General features: G+C 46.7%; 1 protein-coding gene across 1 annotated transcript; it reads right to left on the bottom strand.

The window, feature by feature from the left end:
- Positions 1-11,475: 11,475 nt before the first annotated feature.
- RSAD1 (radical S-adenosyl methionine domain containing 1) lies at positions 11,476-20,036 on the bottom strand. The gene is made up of 9 exons (XM_008570821.1): positions 19,901-20,036; positions 19,392-19,525; positions 19,070-19,274; positions 15,808-16,173; positions 15,537-15,600; positions 14,633-14,780; positions 14,378-14,432; positions 13,582-13,685; positions 11,476-12,663 (listed from the first exon to the last, which is right to left on the bottom strand). The coding sequence occupies exons 1-9, from the start codon at positions 20,033-20,035 to the stop codon at positions 12,546-12,548; spliced, it is 1,329 nt and encodes a 442-aa protein (XP_008569043.1). The 5' UTR covers position 20,036; the 3' UTR covers positions 11,476-12,545.
- Positions 20,037-20,045: the final 9 nt, after the last annotated feature.

The raw sequence follows: 20,045 nt of genomic DNA, 5'->3' as shown, positions 1-20,045 counted from the left end.
GATGTGATTAAGGATTTTGAGATTTGGAGATCATCCTGGATTATCTGGTGAGCCCCATGTAATCACAAAGGTCATTAAAAGAGAGAGATAGAAGGATCAGAGTCAGAGAGGGAGATGTGGTGACAGAAGCAGAGATCAGACTGTTGTGGTCATGAGCCAAGAAATGAGGCAGCCTTTAGAAACTTGAAAAGGCAGAAGGATTCTTTCCTAGAGCTGCTTCCAGGAGGAACATAGCTCTGCAGACACCTTGATTCCAGCCATTTCAGACTTCTGACCTGCACAGCTGTGGGATAATAAATTTGTGTTATTTTAAGCCACTAAGCTTGTGGTCATTTATTATGACAGCAATAGGAACCGAATATAGACAGGGTCATAGAAATACTGTTTCAAATCTGATTCTCCAACTCTCTTTTTCAATATTTCTTCTCAATGAGGCTTCTATTCTTACCGAGTTCATGAAGTAGGTCACTGTATATTTGTCTTGAATTCCATTCTAGCAGCACATGCTACACTCAATATACCCAAGTTCAAATACCAGCTCAATAATTTCCTAGCTGGATGACCCTGGGCCAGGTCACTTAACCTCTCTGCATCAGTCTCTTCCATGGCAAATTGGGGAGGTTGTGAGAATTACATATGATTCCCTCAAAAATTCCTTTCACAAAAATTAAGAGTTGTGTCTAGGGTTGCCAAATAAAATAGAGATTGCCCAGTTAAATTTTTTTTTTTTTTTTTAAAGATGACCGGTAAGGGGATCTCAACCCTTGGCTTGGTGTTGTCAGCACCACGCTCAGCCAGTGAGCAAACCGGCCATCCCTATATGGGATCCGAACCCGTGGCCTTGGTGTTATCAGCACCGCACTCTACCGAGTGAGCCACGGGCCGGCCCTTGCCCAGTTAAATTTTAATTTCAGGTAAAACAAATAATTTTATTTTGAAATCTAAATTTCAGATAAAACTAATTTTTTAGTAAAAGTATGTCCCACGCAAAATTTGGAATATATACTAAAAACATACTCATTTATCTTAAATTCAAATGTAACTGGGTATCTGTATTCTTATTTGCTACATCTGGCAACCTTAATCTTGTCACAGTTCATGTAACTTGTAAGCAACGGAGTAAGCCTCAATCTCGGGCCTTTCAACCCCAAGGTCAATGGGCATCCTGCTGTATCACAGGTCTGAACTTGAGTAGATTCCCTGAGCCACATGGCAGCCCTGGACTCAACCCAGTTAAGGCTTAAAAACCAAATGTAATCTGAGCCTCAGAAATCCATTTCAGACCTGAAAATATCAAAAGTGATTATGAAAATAAAACTTAAAAATAACACACAAATAAATGCTTATGTATGTATACATATATAATATATACACATATAAAGTATGTAAAATCAAGACTGAGTATGAAAAAAGATGAAAGAAGAAAATACATGCAAATAAATGCTTTAACATATGTTAAGGGGCCGAGCCCGTGGTGCACTCGGGAGAGTGCGGCGCTGGGAGCGCAGAGGCGCTCCCGCCGCAGGTTCGGATCCTATATAGGGATGGCCGGTGCACTCACTGGCTGAGCGCAGTGCGGCTGGTCTCAAAAGGGACAAAAAAAGAAAAAAATATATGTTAAGTATGTGAATTCAATTCCTAAAGGGAATGTTTCTTTTTTTTTTTTTTTAAGATGACCAGTGAGGGGATCTTAACCCTTCACTTGATGTTGTCAGCACCACGCGCTCCCAAGTGAGCTAACCGGCCATCCCTATACAGGAATCCGAACCCGTGGCCTTGGTGTTAGCACCACACTGTCCCAAGTGAGCCACAGGCCAGCCCTTAAAGGTAATGTTCCTTATTTTCTTCTTCTGCCTGATCTGGGCCAACCCACAAATCTAGTGGAGTTTAAATTAACTAACTTTACTGAAGTCTTATCATGGACTGAGTAGCCTTCAAAGCACTTATGTGTACTGAAGTTTTTTGTTTTGTTTTTTTTTTTGAGATAATTCATATAACATAAAATTTACCTTTTTAAAATGTACACGTCAGTGTTTTTTAGTATATTCACAAGACTGTGCAACCATCACCACTATCCAATTCCAGAACATTTCCATCACCCCAAAAGAAACCCTGTACACATTAGTCAGTCCCCACTCTCGCTTGCCCCCAGTCCCTGGAAACCACTAATTTACTTTCTGTCTCTATAGATTTGGACATTTTGTATAAACGAAACCATATAAAATTTGTCCTTTTGTGTCTGGTTTCTTTCACTTAGCATAATGTTTCAAGTTCATCCACAAAGTACGTATCAATTAGTACTTCATCTTTTCTATTGCTGAATAATACTCTGTTGTATGGAAATACATTTTACTTATCCATTCATCATACCTACTTTGTGGCTATTATGAATAACGCTGCTATAAACATTCATGTACAAGGTTTTGTGTAACTATGTATTTTTATTTTGGGGGTATACACCTAAGAACAAAGTTGCTGGGTCCTATGGTAACTCTAGGTTTAACTTTTGAGGAACCACAAGACCATTTCCCACATCAGCTGCACCATTTTATACTCCCACTAGTGGTGTATGGGGTTTCCAGTTCCTCCAACATACTCACTAACACGTGTTATTTTCCTTTTTAAAAACATTGTAACCATACTAGCAGGTGTGTGGTGATATCTCATTGTGATTTTGATTTCCTTTTCCTCAGTGTCTAATGATGTTGAGCTTATTTCATGTGCTTATTGGCCATTTGTGTTTTTTCTTTGGTGAAATGTCTATTCAAATCTTTTGTCCTTTTTTTTTTTTTTTTTTTTTTTTTTTTTTTTGTGACCGGCAACGGGACCGCAACCCTCGGTGTTGCCCCCGCACCTCGCTCAGCCAGTGAGCGGCCGGTCTGTATGTGGGATCCGAACCCTCCGCGGGAGCGCCGCCACGCTCCCAAGCGGCGCACTGTAGCAGTGCGCCACCGGGCCGGCCCCTTTTGTCCATTTTTTAACTGGGTTGGTTGCCTTTCTGTTGTTGAGTTGTAGTTTTTAATATATTGTGGGTATTAAACCCTTATCAGATAATATGATTTGCAAATATTTTTTCCCATTCTGTGAGTTTTCTTTTTAGTTTCTTCATGTGTCCTTTGATGCACAAAGGTTTTTAATTTTGATGAAATCCAATTTATCTATTTTTGTTTGATTGTTTTGGTTATGAGTGCTAACTTCTTGAATGTTTACAACAACTACATGAGATAGAGGATACCATTAGCATCCCCATTTTACAGATGAGGACACTGAAGCATAGGAAGGCTAAGTACTTTGCCCAAGATTAAGCAGCTAATGGACACAGAGCTGGGGTCTGAACACAGCACTCACACTCCAGGGCCCCAGGTAGGAACCATTCAGACCTCCTGTGCTCAAGCTGGGGTGCATGAGTAGGACCCGTAAACTGTCCCGGGACCTTCCTAATCCTCAAGATTAGGATTTCAAGCTGGATGTTTTTCTTAGCTCATTTTTTTTACTGTTTGTGAATTCATCCATAGGGTCTGTGCCGGGAAGGGACTGGGAAGAGGAGCATTTCCATAGCAACTTCCTCAGTAATCTAAAGCAGCCTCCCTGAGCTAAGGCTCAGCCCACCTTGCCCCTCATCAGTGCTGACAAGGCCCTCAGGAAGGGATTCGGGCCTCTCTCCCTGGGGTTTTAATTACAGTAAGAAAGCTCAGTAAAGCACTTGAGGCCTGTGTAAGTTGATCAGGTCCTAGCAGGAAGCCCCAGGCTGAGTCAGGCACAGCAGGAATAGAGGTAACGATGGCCTAGGTCTAGGGAAGGGCACCAAGAGAGACCCAATCCAGAGTTGTGGCAATGGAAAGGCACACTCCGGGGTGTCCCAGGTAACAGGGGCTTGAGAGGCAGATGGGGGCGGTCCCTGCCTGCATTGATCAGGCACCTGAGGAATGGGGCCATTCCTGTCTGACCTGTTGGGGGAACGCAAGGAGCACAGGTGTGAGTAGTCACATAATGTGGGTGCCCACTGCCTGGAGGCTGCCAGTTGGCCCTGTGGCATGCACCCTCCCAGCTACCCAGAAAGCAATAAATTTTACACTGAACCAGAGGAAAAAATTTTCCAGGAGCCCAGAGCTCCCTCCTGATGACATGTTTTAGCATCACAGGGAAACAGCAGGTCTCTCTGTGACTTGTCAGGCACCAGGAATTCCTGTTCAGAATCTGCATTCCCCAGGGCCAGCACGCCCAGGGCGCTGTGAAAGAGTGAAGAACACACCACCCCAAAACATACTGCTCTAGCATATTGACTGTATTAGTCTGTTCCTTATAACATAAATACCTGGAACTAGGTAATTTATAAGAAAACCAGATTTAGTGCTTACAGTTTCAGAGGCTAAGAAGTCCAAAGTCCGGGGAACACATCTGGTAAGGGTCTTACTTGGTGGTGGCTTCGGTGAAACAGGAATCTCATATGGCAGAAAATGGTGGAGGAGACAGAGAGACTCTCAAATCCTCGCCTTTTAAAGCCCTAAGAACCATGCCCATGACCACCCTTATTAATCCCGTCATTAGGGCATGGTCTTCAGACTCTAATCACCTTTTCAGTTACTATAATGGGATTTCCCACTCTCTTTAACACTGTCACAGTGGGACAAAGACTCTAGTACATAAAACTTGGGGGACACAATTCAATCCATATCATTCTGCCCCTGGCCCCCAAAGTTTATGTCCTTCTCACAGGTAAATACATTCTTTCTAATCCCTAAATCGTAACTTGTTTCCACTCAAAAGTCCAAAGTCCAAAGTCCCATTTGTGAAATCAAAACAAGTTAGCTACTGCCAAGATACAATGGTGGGACAAACATTCCCGTTCCAAAAGGGAGAAATAGGCCAAAAGAAACAGATAACAGGCTCTAAGCAAGTCTGAAACCCAGCAGGGCAGGTACTAAATCTCAAAGCTGGCGAATAATGTACCTTGACTCCATGTTCAATGTCCTCTGCAACCTGGTGTGGGGGTTGGGTCCCCAAGTCCTTGGACAGCTCTGTTCCTATTGCTTTCCTGGTCTCAGGCCACACGTCAGCTCTCACGGGCTGGTATTGCGCATTGGTAGTTCTACAGTTCTGGTTTCCATGGTGGTCTCACTCTCATGGTTCCACTCCCCACGGCCTTGGTGGGGTTTTTCTGCTGCAACTCCAACCCCATGTTTCCTCTTGGTATCACTCTAGCAGACTCTGTGTGGTGACTCTGCTCTCATGACAGATCTCTTCCTAGGCCCCCAGGCTTTTCCATACATCCTTTGAAATTGGGGTGGAGGCTTCCAAGTCTTCACAGCCCTGGCATTCTGCAAGCCTGCATACCTAACACCATGTGGATGCTGCCAAGACTTCTGCCTTGTGTTTTCCAAAGCTGTAGGTCCAGCCATACCTGGTGCCAATTTAACAACAGCTGAAGCAGTCAAAGCAGCTGGGGTACTAGTGCAGCTTCCTGAAGTGGCCCTGGGCAGCCAGCCCATGAAGGGCACCTCAGTCCTCGTTCCTGAGACCATTCTGTCTCCCTAAGCCTCTGGGCCTGAAATGCCTTCAAGGTCTTTTTTCCCTTCTTTTGATAATCCCTTTCTTCTGTACTCATTTCCTTAGCCAAGGGTCCCTGGGTTACAGCCTTGCTTTTGTGGCCAGCCTGAAAGTTCCAATTTTTTGCCCTCTGCTTTCTTTTGAATTATAAATTCTGTCTTTACCTCATGGCTTTTCTGCCATAACTCAATGTAGGGTGTTGCAAGAAGCCATGCAGCTTCCTTAATGCTTTGCTGCTTAGAAATTTCTTCTGCCAAATACCCTGGTTCAGCACCTTGAAGTTCCACATTCCATAAAACTTTTGAGCATGAACAGAATGTGACCAGGTTCCTTGCCCGTTCATAGCAAGGGTGATCTTTGCCCTAGTTTCCAAAAACTCCTTATTTCTATCTGAGATCACCTCACTGTCCATATTTCTATCAGTATTCTGGTCACCACCATTTAACCAGTCTCTAAGAAGTTCCAAACTTTCCCTGGTTTTCTTGTCTTCTAAACTTCCACAGCAGCTAGGCTTTTTCCAGCTTCCTCCTTCAAAACCTTCCAGCCTTTCCTCAACACCCAGTTCCAAAGCTGCTTTCACATTTTCAAGTATTTGTTATAAGAAACACCCCACTTCTCTGGTACCAATTTTCTGTATTAGTCTGTTTCTGTTGCTTATAACATAAATACCTGAAACTGGATAAATTTATTTATTTATTATCTATTTTTTTTTAAAGATGACAGGTAAGGGGATCTTAACCCTTGACTTGGTGTTGTCAGCACCACGCTCTCCAAAGTGAGCTAACCGGCCATCCCTATATAGGGATCTGAACCCATGGCCTTGGTGTTATCAGCACCACACTCTCCCAAGTGAGCCACGGGCTGGCCCTGAAACTGGATAATTTATAAGAAAAAAAAGTCGTTGCTTACAGTTTCGGAAGCTGGCAAGTCCAAAGTCTAGGGAACACATCTGGTGAGGGTCTTCCTTGAGAATGGCTTCAGTGACTCAGGGGTCTCACATTGCAGAAAATGGCAGAGCAGAGAGACTCTCCACATGCTCTCCTATTAAAGCTTTCAGAACCGTGCCCATGACCACCATTATTAATCCATTCATTAGGGCATGGTCCTCACAATACAATCACCTTTTCAAAGCCCCGCCTTTCAATTACCTTAATAGGATTTCCCACTCTCTTAACACTATCACAGTGGGGACCAAGCCTCTAATACATAAAACTTGGGGTGCTATATCCAGACCTGTTTTATGTGATCAATCAATCAATCCCTATCTTGTTTAAGCCTATGTTATTCTGGTGTTGTTAAATGCAATTGAACTTAAACTGAAACACACACCAAACCTCTGTGGAAAGTATAAAGGGGACTTTCACACTTTACTTTCTATGCTATGGTGTTGCTTGCATTTATTTATATTGCTTTTTACAATCGGAATGTATTCATGTATTACTGGTACAAGCATGTGTTTTAGAGCCCCAGAGAACTCAGCTTGAGTGCCAGCCCGCCCCTTCTTAGATATGCAACCTTGGGCAATTGATTAATTTTTCTGAGCCTGTTTCTTCTGTAAAATGGGCATGATAATAATAGAACTTATCTCACTAGACTCTTGTGGAATTATTTAGAAAAATTGACCGTGCTTGCTATTAATGAGATTATAGAGAAATGAGCACTACCCAGCTGGCAAGAGTGTGAACTGGACAGAGGCATGATAATAATAGAACTTATCTCACTAGACTCTTGTGGAATTATTTAGAAAAATTGACCATGCTTGCTATTAATGAGATTATAGAGAAATGAGCACTACCCAGCTGGCAAGAGTGTGAACTGGACAGACTTCCTGGAGGGTAGTTTGGCATTGTGTATCCAAACGAAGTTGTGCATAGCCTCAGTCAGCAATTCCACTTCTTGAGATTTATCCTAAACCTAAGGAAATGATAAAACCAGTGCATAAAAATGTTAACATAAGATGTTCACCATGGAGTTTATAATACTCAAAATTAAACCTTCAGTTTCATCAAAAAGGCATTGAAAAACTAAATTTTTTGGCATAACCAGGCAGTGGTATACTGTGAAGCCACCCTAAAAAACAGGATACAGGTATAAATTTGATATGGAAAGATGCCCACCACATATTAGATAAAACAAGAAGCAAGATGCATCCAAAGCAAGATGCATATTACCTCACTTTTATAACATTGTCTAAGTATGTGCATTTGCATATAAGAATTTCTGCTAAGATACCCACCAGAATCATAAGTGGTTAATCTTCAGATGATGTGATTACAACTTGTATCTGTCAGTTTAGTATCAATTATGCTGCAGTAACAAGCAATCCAAAACAGGCCAGCAGGTGAGCTTAGTTAGAACATGCCATTGATGATACCAAGGTCCAAGTTTCCAACCTTGTACCAGCCAGCTGCTAAGAACCCCCGGAAACATACTGGTTCACAACGGGAAATGTTAATTTCTCTCTCCTGTTCATGTCTATTGTGGTTGGCTAGCTGTTCCTCTGCCCAACAACTTATTTACTCTGGGACCCAGGCTGACAAAATAGTCTCTATGTGAACACTGCAGGCCAACATGACAGAGGGATGAGACAGCGTACCACCCACTGCCTATCACCTGTGCTGGGCAAGATTCATGGTCGTCCCTAGGTGCAATAAGGCAGGGATCTAAAATCCTTCCATAGGCCCTCAGGGAGGGGCACTACAAAGAGGAGGAGCAAACATTTTGAATAATACTATAATCTACCACACAAGTTATTTCATCCTATTATTTAAAGTTCTTTTCTTTGCAGAATGGGGTGGGAGGAGAATGCAGTTCTATCCTGGGAAGTGGATGGTCTCATGGAGGTGGGGCCTGGGTGACGTGGGTTCTCGTCGCTGGAGCCTCTCAGGGACAGAAAACGTGGACACTGAGTCCAAGTCGCCCAGCACCAGGCAGAGAGGGCAGCTTCAAGCCTGAGGCAGATGCCAGGATTTAGCCTACTTTAAGAGGCAGGCCAATTGGCCTGGACCCACAGTAAGTACAAGACAGTGATGGAACAGAAAGTTCTGGATCTAAAAGAAAGTTCTGGATGTCCAGAAGTGTTATGCCAGCTCTGCTACTTACTCCTTAGAGGACTTGAGTCAAGTTAGAGAACCTCTTTGAATGTCCCCATCTGTAAGATGAATGTTAAAGTAGCTGCCCTGCCTGCTTCACACGACCTGGGAGAGGGGAAAGGTGGCTCAATTACAGGGCGTTAAAATCATCTGCGCTCTTGTCGCATGCAGAAGGTTTGGGCCTTTAAGCTCTAACGACACATTCTCATGTACCACACGTCCCCACCTGCTCTCATCATCTCATTACCAAAGTTCAGCCCTTTTACTTATGTCCATGCAGGGCAAGTGAAAAGAGGACAAAGTCCCAGGATGGAGGAGGAGAACCCTTCAGATGGATGAGCCATGGAAGGGCTGGGATGCGGAGGGAAGGACCCCATTCCCACTGAAAGTGTCTGGAAGTAGCCATGTCCCCCTCTTTCCAACCTCTCGGGATGGAAGGCAGATGACAGCAGTCAGGGTTTCCCAACCAGGACTGATCCTGAGAGCCATTTAGGAAGCATTTAAAAACTAGATTCCTGGGCTCCACCTCCTGGAGATTCTGATTCATCTGGTGAGGGTGGGACCAGGCTGAGTCCCGAAATGTGATCTCCGTTACACCCTCTTGGCCATCCAGCTCCTCTGCACAGGCCTCGTGAGGTGCCCTGCAGGGAGGGCCTGGACATCTCAGGTGGCACGAGCCCTGGCACCTGGGAGAAACCTGAGTGGGCCCAGATTATCTGATGGCATACCTGCTTCGGCCCTGTGCTCACTTCTTGAATATCAAGATCAGGGGAAGGCTCAGAAGAGGCTCCCCTGGGCAGCATAAGTCACCCGGCAAACTGCCCCAGGGCCAGGCTTTCCAGGGCACCAAGGGCAAAGGGGGGGTGGGGAGAAAAATACATCCCTGCTTTCCTGCTCCCAGCCCCTCTGAATCAAACGCACTCCAGGCTTCCACAGCCTGCATACACACACACCTTGAGTGATGACTCTGGAATTTATCTTTTTACCCATCCATTGACATGGAGGTGAGTTCCCCCAGCCCCTCTGAATCAAACGCACTCCAGGCTTCCACAGCCTGCATACACACACACCTTGACTGATGACTCTGGAATTTATCTTTTTACCCATCCATTGACATGGCGGTGAGTTCGTCAAGGGCTGGGACAGGTCTTATTGCTCTCTGCACGCCCGGCGCAGTGCCTGGTACACCATCCGTGCTTGCTAAATATTTCATGAATAAAGGAGAGGTAGTAACTCTTATCACGTTACCACAGGGTCAAGGAAGGACTGATATTCGCACCCACTGGGCACATAGGACATGCACGTGCTCACCCCTGAAAGGTGGGGGGAACCCCGTTGTTAGTTACCAAGCAGTAGGGTGAGCTTAGCATGCCATGATTTACAGCAGTATTAAATTACTTTTGGCATCATGGTACCCCTTGACATAACAAGGTATGAAAGTTATGTGGCCTCTTCCTAGGGAGATGCTTCCTCTCTCTCAAACACCACACACACACTCTCTCTTCATACAATTTCTAGATTAAGAGTATCAGCTCTTCAAGAAGAGGCAAAGCCCTTTTTTTATGGATAAATGCCGGTTAATGAATACAGAAAGATAGTCAGAAATTGACATTTTGGGGCTGGCCCTGTGGCTCACTCGGGAGAGTGCAGCACTGGTAGCGCCATGGCCGCAGGTTCGGATCCTATATAGGGATGGCCGGTGCGCTCACTGGCTGAGCGTGGTGCTGACCACACCGTGCCAAGGGTTGCGATCCCCTTACTGGCCAAAAAAAAAAAAAAAGAAAGAAACTGACATTTTGCAAACCTCAGTTGAAAAATTGATTTGGGCAAAGATCACTGGCGGCTGTGGAAAACATTGGGCAAATGATTGATGGGAAACGGGACATTTTACTTGGTGTCAAGGTATCATACCACAGGTGATAACCTACTTAATTTCAAGGAAAAAACGTAGCTGTACTATGGAGAGATTGAGCATCCACACCCTTAACCAAGTGATCAAAATTAGCATTACTGATAATGAGCTGACTGGCATTATGTATGTACCCTGAGGTATACATCTACGTGGTATTGCAAAAAAATATTTATCCTGAATCCAATCATTAGGAAACAATCAGATACACACAGAATGTGGAATATTCTACAAAATAAGTGGCCTTGACTCTGAAAAATTCAGTGTCATTGTTCCAAAGCAAACAAAAAAGAAGAGGTCTGTTTTTAAAAAGACTAGAGAGACATGGTAACCAAAAGTAAAGCATAAAACTTCACTGGAATCTGTGTCCCTTCCAAAAAGCCAAAGAGTTTTAAGATGTTTTGGAGACATTTGGGGAAATTTGAAAATGGCTGGCATATTACGGCATTAATGTTAATTACCTTAGGTTGATAACAGTATTGTGGCTATATAAAAATATGTTCTTTCTTCTAGGAGATAACAAGCCGAAATGTTTGATGTCTGCAACTTTCAAATGACTCAGCAAACACACACACATTACCTACCTACCTATCTAAAGATGAAGTGTAGCCAAAAATTAACAATTAATGAATTTATAGGGTGACCACAAAGTTTGGAAACACTATTTTTTTCCTAGGCTGAAGATGGCCTTGATGACATTATGGGTATTTGCCTATTTCCAGACTTTATGGATACACCGCAGATGAAGGATGTAGGAGAATGGTTTACATTGAACTATTCTTCCAACTTTCCTATAGGTTTAAAATCTTTCAAAATGAATGTGGAGAGTGGGGGAAGGATTCTCAGCCCTAGATTAAGCTTCTAGTCCCCAAATCAGGATACTATACTCAAAAAAGGAGCTGGACAAAGGAGAGGGCCACAGTCGAGGAAAGCTCCAGATGGGTTTATTAGGCTATTTAAATAGAACCATGTGACCATTTCTGCAGATAAAAGGACAAAGGGGAAATACAAATGCTCTGGGTCTTTCCTGAATTCTTCTCCCCTCCCCATTCCCTGGTTAGCTCCACCCACCTCACTCACAGGTAGAAGGAACTCAGGAAAGTCTGTGTGGCTCCTGCCACCCCAAACATATCCTGATTGCCAGAAGAGAAGGGGCGAAGCTTGCTCTGTCTTTCTCACTGTTCTCAGAGTCCAGCAGGCCGCTGTGCTGGGTACAGACGTAGCTCCACCAGCGTTCATCAGTCTTTCTGTGTTCTCTCCTGTATTGCAGAGGCTGGAAGCCTGAGAACTATATTGCTCAGAATCTCCTGGCAGCTGGGATCTGCATTAGGGTGCACTGAGAGGCACTAGCAGAAACCATCACTCCTCTAGCAGTGGTGCACAGACTTGTGGACTTTGGCAAAACAGCAAGCAAGGTTTTGCAGCATCTTCTGGGCATTTTCCTGTAAATCATCTGCTTTTGTGCTGCTGGCAGCAGGAGTTTCCTGTGCCTCCGCAACTTTCTGATTTCCTGAGAGTTGGTGGTGGCTTTCTCCAACTTTCACTCTGTCACCCCTTTCAATGGTTTTGTAAATATCTCATTCCTATATTAAATCCCTTCCTGCTTAAAACCTAGAGGGGATTTGGTTTTCCTGACTCATACAGCTGTCTCAGGACCTCACTGCAGAGTGAGGAAGGCTTCTCTTGGGGAGGTGATTCCCTTCCAAACACCGTTCCTAAATTGGTACCAAAAAAGGCAAACAGTAGCTCATGTGCATGGTGAGCAATCCCAGCCACAGAGCACACGCTGGTCTGAATCCTGAGATGCTGGATGGGAGGCCAGTTCCCAGACCAGAAATGTACTCCCATTCACCTCACTGCCACCATTCCCCTGGCGATGCCAGGGCCGGGCAATGACCACCCGGAGCAGAGACAGCATCCACCAGCAGAGATGTCTGCAGTGCTGGCCCAGCCCTCAAAGCCCACCTGGCATTGCCCTGGGATACAGGAACATCTGGTCATCCTCCTGGCACAGGGGAGGGAGTTCCCTGCTGCCAGGCCTCTTGAAGTCGAGGCAGGAGGGTCAGCAACAGAGAGTCCAGCACAGCCAGACCCTCCCAGGAACACCGGAGACCCCTGTAAAACCAAAAGACCTGGACGTGATGACTTTTTTTTTTTTCCCCCTCCATGTGGCTGGTTGGGTAACCCGGAACAGAACCCTTGACCTTAGTGTTACAAGACCACGCTCTAACCAACTGAGCTAACCAGCCAGCCCTGATGGCTTCATCTTACCAATTTCTCTTTTCTTAAAATCTCTATTTCAAAATATTTATTTTATAATAACTGTTCAAATAAATAACTGCAAGCTCTTGTACAAGAATGCTCTTACATAAATACTCGAATCAGAAAACTCTTCCATCTAATGAGAATTTGTGTCATGAAACCTCTGCCTCTGGGCTTTTAGTGATATCAGGCACAGGTTATTATCTAGAAAATATCTGAGAAATGCAAGCTCTTTGTTTTACAGAATTTACTGGAGTGAGATGTAACCTAAGAAAAAGACAATCTTATTCGAGCCTCTGATCTTAGAGAACAGCAGCAGACTCTGTGAATCCTGCCCTCTGTGGGGCTCTGTAATACAGTGCAGGAAAGTGGAGTCTGTTTCCCATTGGTTCCCCAAAAGCCATCAATAATCTTACAGCAGCAGGGTCAGCCCTAGGAATAACTAGCCGTATACGTGGTGTGACGTAAAGAACACTATACATTCCTTTCCAATCTGTGACCTAAATTACCTCCACATCCCCAAGGCAGTCAAAGTGTCTGCAATTTCTCCAGTTGAAGAATTCTTCTATTTTGTTAAAGCACTTAGTTTCCTCCAGGTAGCTCCAGTTAAGATTCATCTTACCAATTTCAATCCCACCCCCACCAGTGCCAAGTCCCGGGCACCCACAGACCCCTCCTTGCCAGTCTTTCTCAGTTCTTCCAGGTCTGTGGATCTGGAATCAAGGCTCTCCTGGACCTCTAAACCCCATCTGCCCACCAGCCCCAACACACCTGTCATCCAGCAGCAATAGGCCCTGCTCTAGTAGCAACTTCACCTCCTCGCTTGCTCCAAACACATCGTTCAAGGTCAGCTGGGGCTCAAACTGCTGCCAATGCTGGGGAAACCAGAGGGTCAGAAGTGGGGAGCCAGCCGGGGTGCCACGAGGGGTGAGGGAGGGTCCGGTCCAGCATGGGGATCTCAGCAGCTGACGCTCATACACAGCATGACCAGGTCAAAGGGCCAGCAGTGGAGTGGGCACCTTCACTCCTCCTGCACATTCAGGCTGAAACCCAGCTCCCAGCCAAGCCAGGTCTCCCTCTACTCCTCTCCTCTCTCCCCCTCTGACAGTCAGGGTATGGCCAGCTCCAGCCAGAGCTTGTGGCCCTGACTTCATCCAGGGCAGCTCTGAGTTTCATTGATCGTTATCTACCAGGCTTCCTATCTGAGGTTCCAGTGCTGCTTAAAAATGTTTGGAAACACTTTATCTAGTCTAGTCCCTCATGTAGCTGAGAAAACTGAAGTTCACAGTGGTGGAAGGATTTGTGTCCAAGGTTGCAGCAGAATGGGGACTAGAACCTCGGTCTCTGCAGCCCTAGTCTAGGGTTCTTACCATTGGACCACACTGCCCACTGCTTCTGCCCACCAGGCCTCAGTCGACCGACCGAGGACCAACCTCCAGCTGTCAACCTCAGAGGAATGAGGGGGGATATATGTGTGTGTGTTTATAGGTGGTGGTGGCGCTGGGGAGATTGATTCTGCAAGACTTAGGGGGAGGGAATTGGTGTACAGAACCCTCTGACCCCTTACCTGGTGAGTGATCCCCACATCGGTACGTAGCCCCATGGCCAAAACTTCCTCTAGCCTGAAAGAAAAATCATTGAGGGGTCTTGGAGGGGAGACCCGTGCCTCTCCCATTCTTCAAACCCCAGGCTAGAATGTGTTTATGGGGGGCTCATGGGGACCATGCAGTATGGGGCAGGGTGGGAGGATGAGAAGGTGGGAAATGAAGATGTACACGTGGAGGTGGTTCTGGAGGTGCGGGGGAAGCCCTTGGATGCTCACAGCTCCAGCTTGCCCAGAGGGACGCGCTTCCGGGTGCCGTGACCAGAGAGCATGACCTCCTTCATCCAGTTGTCAGGCTCCAGTGTCTGGATCCGAGCTTCCCGGGTGTGGCTCCCTGTTCCCTGGAGCATAAATCGCCCATGGGCCCCTGACAACATCAACAACCACCCATATTAATTAAGCAGCTAACACTGTGTGCTTACCAGATTTAAATTAGTAGTTCTCAAAGTGTGGTCCTCGGACCAACACCATCTAACATGCTGGAAATATAAATTCTTGGGCCCTACTCCAGCCCTGTCCAATCAGAAAATCTGTAGGTAGGGCCCAGTAGTCTGAGTTTTAACAAGTCCTCTAGAGGATTCTAATACATGCTAAGGACTGAGAACCACAGTGCCAGGCACTATATCAAGCACCTTAAAATACATACTCAACTTCTACTAGGTACAGTAGTCCCCGTTTATCTGTGGTTTTGCTTTCTGGGGTTTCAGTTACCTGTGTTCAACTACGGTCCAAAGATAGGAGAGTACAGTACATTTTGAGAGAGACGGACCACATACAAATAACTTTTATTATAGTACAGTATTATAATTGTTCAATTTTATTATGTTATTGTTAATCTCTTACTGTGCCTAATTTATAAATTAAATTTTGTTATAGATATGTATGTGTAGGAAAAAACAGTATGTTTAGGGTTTGGTACTACCCGAGGTTTCAGGCACCCACTAGGGGTCTTGGAACATATCCCCTGCAGAGGACAGACTACTACTGCAGGTTTTATTTCTGCTGCACTTTACATATGAAAAAATAAAGCCTTGATGAGGTTAAATAAGTGGCCCAAGTTCATGCAGCTCTGACTTTCCTCTCCTCACTCATTCATTCCTTCTGTAGTTCACAGGGGACTCACCAGGCCCAACACCAAGGTACTGACCGCACTGCCAATAAGTCCAATTGTGGGTACTCAGTGCCCCCTGTGGGGAGGGAGGGAAGAGTCAGTAGAGAGTGAAGAGGGTGAGCCCTGTTTCTGCTCACCTGGTAAGGGGCACCTGGTTCGAACGTCCCACCATCTCAGGCCTGAGAGCACCCAGCAGGGACGCTTCTCAGCAGTGGGCCATGATTCCCTGGTCACACCTCAGTCTGCACATTCCCCACCTCCAGCCATCTGCCCCAGGACTTACATTCCGGGCAAAGTTGGAAACCTCATACTGGCGGAAGCCAGCCTCCCGAAGGACTGCCCGACCCTTTTGGTACATCTCAGCAGCGAGCTCCGGGTCAGGGGCAGGAAGAGCACCCTGCCGCACCTGGGTGAAGAGTGTGGTGCCCCGTTCCAGGGACAGCTGGTAAAGGGAGAGGTGGTCGTCACAGTGGTGCAGCAGTTCCTGCAGCTGCCCGATCCACGGTCCCACCCTCTGTGCCGGCAGTCCCAGCATCAGGTCCACAGACACGCGCCCAGGGAAGAGGCGCCGGGCCTCTGCCAGGGTCCGCAGAGCATCATTAGCCGAGTGTGTCCGTCCCAGCAGCTGGAGCTCACTGTCATCTAGGGACTGCAGAGATAGGGTTGAGTGTAAGCATACAGCTCAGAGGGAGACAGAAATGTTCCACCTTATTGGAGACACAGATACCGGGAAAACGCAGCATACGGCAGGGAGCGGGAAGGTGGGAGTGTGACGGTCCAGCAAGTACCAAGAGCTACTATTCACTGAAGGGTCACTATGTGCCACGCAGTTTTACACGGTGTTTAATTTAATCCTTGTAACCCTCCAATGTTAGCTCCATTTTACAGATGAGAAAAACAGAGATTCACAGATGTTAAGTAAGTCACCTATGGTCATACAACTGCAAAGTCAGACCTAGAATTTAGGATTGCCTCCAAAGCCAACAGTCTTTTTTTACTTTTACCTTCTATTTTGGAACAATTCAAACCTATAGAAAAGTTGAAAGAAAAGCATAATAAACACCCTCATATAGATCCACCAACAATATCTGGCCACATTGTCTCTCTAAATATACATGTATGTTACTGTTATTTTATTGAATCATTTGAGAGTAAGTTACAGACCAGCACCGTCCAAAATAACTTTCCATGATGATGGAAATGTTCTTTATCCGCACTTTCCAATGTGGTAGGTACTAGCCACATGTGGCTATTTAAATTTAAGTTAGTTAACCACATTTAAAGTGCTCACTAGCATGTGGCTAGTGGTTACAGTTCTGAACAGCAGTTAACAGATAAGCCCTTAACCCCTACATACTTAAGTGTGTATGTCCTATGAACAGGACATTCTCTTACAACACAACCTAATTATAAGGCTCAGGAAATGTAACACTGATAGAATTGATACAATATCATTATCTAATACATAGTTATATTCAAATGTGGCCACTTGTCCCAACAATGACTACTGTGGTAATTTCCACTTTAAACCCCAATCAGGGGCCAGCCCGGTGGTGCACTGCTACAGTGCGCCGCTTGGGAGCGAGGCTCCCAACAATGACTACTGTGGTAATTTCCACTTTAAACCCCAATCAGGGGCCAGCCCGGTGGCGCACTGCTACAGTGCGCCGCTTGGGAGCGAGGCGGCACGCTCCCGCAGAGGGTTCGGATCCCACATACAGACCGGTTCCCACTCACTGGCTGAGCGAGGTGCCGGCGCGACACCGAGGGTTGCGGTCCCGTTGCCGGTCAGGTCCGGTACGGGCGCGACACTGAGGGTTGCGATCCGTTGCCGGACACGAAAAAAGACAAAAAGGAAAAAAACAAAAAACAAACAAAAAAAAACCCCAATCAGGGGCCACACTGCATTCAGCTGCCATAGTCTCTCTTGTCTCCTTCAATCCACTCTAGATTCTCAGCCTTTCTTTGTCTTTCATGACACTGACATTTTTGAAGAGTACATGCCAGTTTTAAAAATGTCTTTTAATGAGGGCTGGCCCGGTGGCGCACTGCTATAGTGCCCCGCTTGGGAAGCGCGGCAGCGCTCCCGCCGAGGGTTCGGATCCCACATACAGACCGGCCGCTCACTGGCTAAGCGAGGGGCAGGAGCAACGCCGAGGGTTGCGATCNCGACACTGAGGGTTGTGATCTGTTGCTGGTCACGAAAAAAAAAAAAAAAAGATAAAAATGTCTGTTAATGAATAAGTTCTAGAGATCAGCTGTACAACACTGTGCTTGTAGTCAATAATACTATACTGTACATGTAAAAATTTAAGAGGGTAGATTTCATGCTATTGTTCTTATCACAATAATAATAATAAAGTCTTTTAATTTAGGTTTTCCTGATGTTTCCTCACAGATTCAGGATATGCATCCTGGACAAGAATAACCCAGAAATAATGTGTCCTTTTCCGTATATCCCATCAGGACAAAGCCCATGACCCTAAACCCTATGATAAGTGATACATGTATTGGAAGGCAGGGCAATACTGGATATGGAAATATCAATTCAGGGTTGGAGTCCTGTACTGGCCAGTCTCCAAAAAAAAAAAAAAAAAGTAAGAAAAATAACAGAGGTCAACCTGAGAGGAATAGGGTTCTCCCTACTTAAAAACCTTCAGTGGCTCCCCTATCAATACTAGAAGAAAACCCAAACTCCTTAGTCGGTGCTGAACAGACATATGGGTCCTTCCTTGCAGCCTTTTCTCCTACCTCTCTAGTCACAAGGAATAACTCAAAGCTCCCCCAAACATGCAAAGCTCTTCCATATCCTGTGTCTTTTCCTCCCACACCCTGTCACCTGGTGAACTCCTCCTCCTCATTAAAACATCTCCTCCTCCAGGAAGGCTTTTGTGATTTCATTGGACTGAGTTGCCCTTCAGGATGTACTCAGAAAGCCTTTCACAGAGACCCCCTTTATAGGCAGCATTTACCGTGCTGCAATGATCTATGTGTCTGCCACTCCCTGTGTCTCCAATCATGTAACAAATCTTTTTTGAGCACCTACTGTGTACCAGGCACTATGGTGGGTACTTGGAATACAAAAAGGCACGTCTGATCCCTGCCTCATGGAGCTTACGGTCTAGTACAGCAGCAGAAAATTAAGTCGTTACAAAAGTGTCACCACAGGGCCTACTGTGTATCGGGCCTTGGCACTAAGAAAGAGCTCAATAGGGCCGGCCCGGTGGCGCACTGCTATAGTGCGCCGCTTGGGAGCGAGGCGGCGCTCCCGCCGAGGGTTCGGATCCCACATACAGACCGGTTCCGGCTCACTGGCTGAGCGAGGTGCGGGCGCGACACCGAGGGTTGCGATCCCGTTGCCGTTGCCGGTCAGGTCCGGTACGGGCGCGACACTGAGGGTTGTGATCCGTTACCGGACACGGCAAAAAGGAAAAAAAAAAAAAGAAAGAGCTCAATAAATGTTTGCCCAATGAATTAATGTGACCAGAGAAGAGAGGGCACCGAAGGTCTGGGTGCACTGGGATGGGGTGGGTGTAACGGGTTACCTGGAGGCCAATGGACAACCTGTTCACCCCCGCTGCGCCGAATGCTGCCAGCCTGGAGCCTGAGGCTGAAGTGGGATTAGCCTCCAGTGTGACTTCCGAGTCTGCAGGCAGGTGGGCTGTCCGGGCCACCGCCTCCAGGACAGCAGCCACTGTATGGGGACTGGCCAGACTGGGGGTCCCCCCACCAAAGAACACAGACTCCACCCTGAGAGAAGACAATGGAGAGAATGAGACCTGGGAGAGCCCTCTGGGATGCCTGCACCTGTCCTGTCCACTCCCCCAAATAATTCCCAACACCCTGCCTACAGCCCCCAGTACCCACCGCCGCACCCCGCTGAGCTGCAGCAGCGTCTGAGCCTCAGTCACCAGACAGTTCCGCATAGCGGCCTCCTGCACGCCGCGGGGGATGTACTTGTTGAAGTTGCAGTAACTGCAGCGCTTCTCGCAGTACGGCCACTGGGGGCGGGAGGGTATGCGCGGCGTGAGGGACCTTCACCACTTCCAGGATTCAGCCGCACATATCCCCGTCCCCATTCCGAATCCGTCCACCATGGCTACGACATCTGAGCCACGCAACCCCTCAAGGCAGGTCGCACTGGGATTATTATGCCTTCTTCAATGTAAGAAAACTGAGGCTCAGACGGGAAATCACTTGGTCAAGGTCACGAGCTGGTGAGTACGAGACTTCAGGTCTCCGGACCAAGACCTTCCCCTACCAGGACACCTGGTCCTCATCTAGGGGCGGGGAAAGACAGCAAGCAGCCCCTTGGATTTTGGACCCCCAAAGCCACGGCTGCCCACCGCGGGCTTCCTCCCCTCCCCCACACTCACGTGCACGTAAAGGGCCGCGCGCCGACTCGCCAGCTCGGGACTCGGGGGTGCTCCCGCGTCCTCCACACGGGGGCGCCTCTGGGCCGCCTTGGCCGCTGCCGCCCAGCCGCGGGCCCGGGCCCCAGGGACAGCCATGGCGCCCGAC

Source organism: Galeopterus variegatus, unplaced genomic scaffold (assembly GCF_000696425.1).
Source record: "Galeopterus variegatus unplaced genomic scaffold, G_variegatus-3.0.2 Scaffold633, whole genome shotgun sequence".
Taxonomy (NCBI): Eukaryota; Metazoa; Chordata; class Mammalia; order Dermoptera; family Cynocephalidae; genus Galeopterus; species Galeopterus variegatus.
The sequence above is the reverse complement of the archived record's forward strand: the minus strand, read 5'-3'. Positions and strand labels throughout refer to the sequence as shown.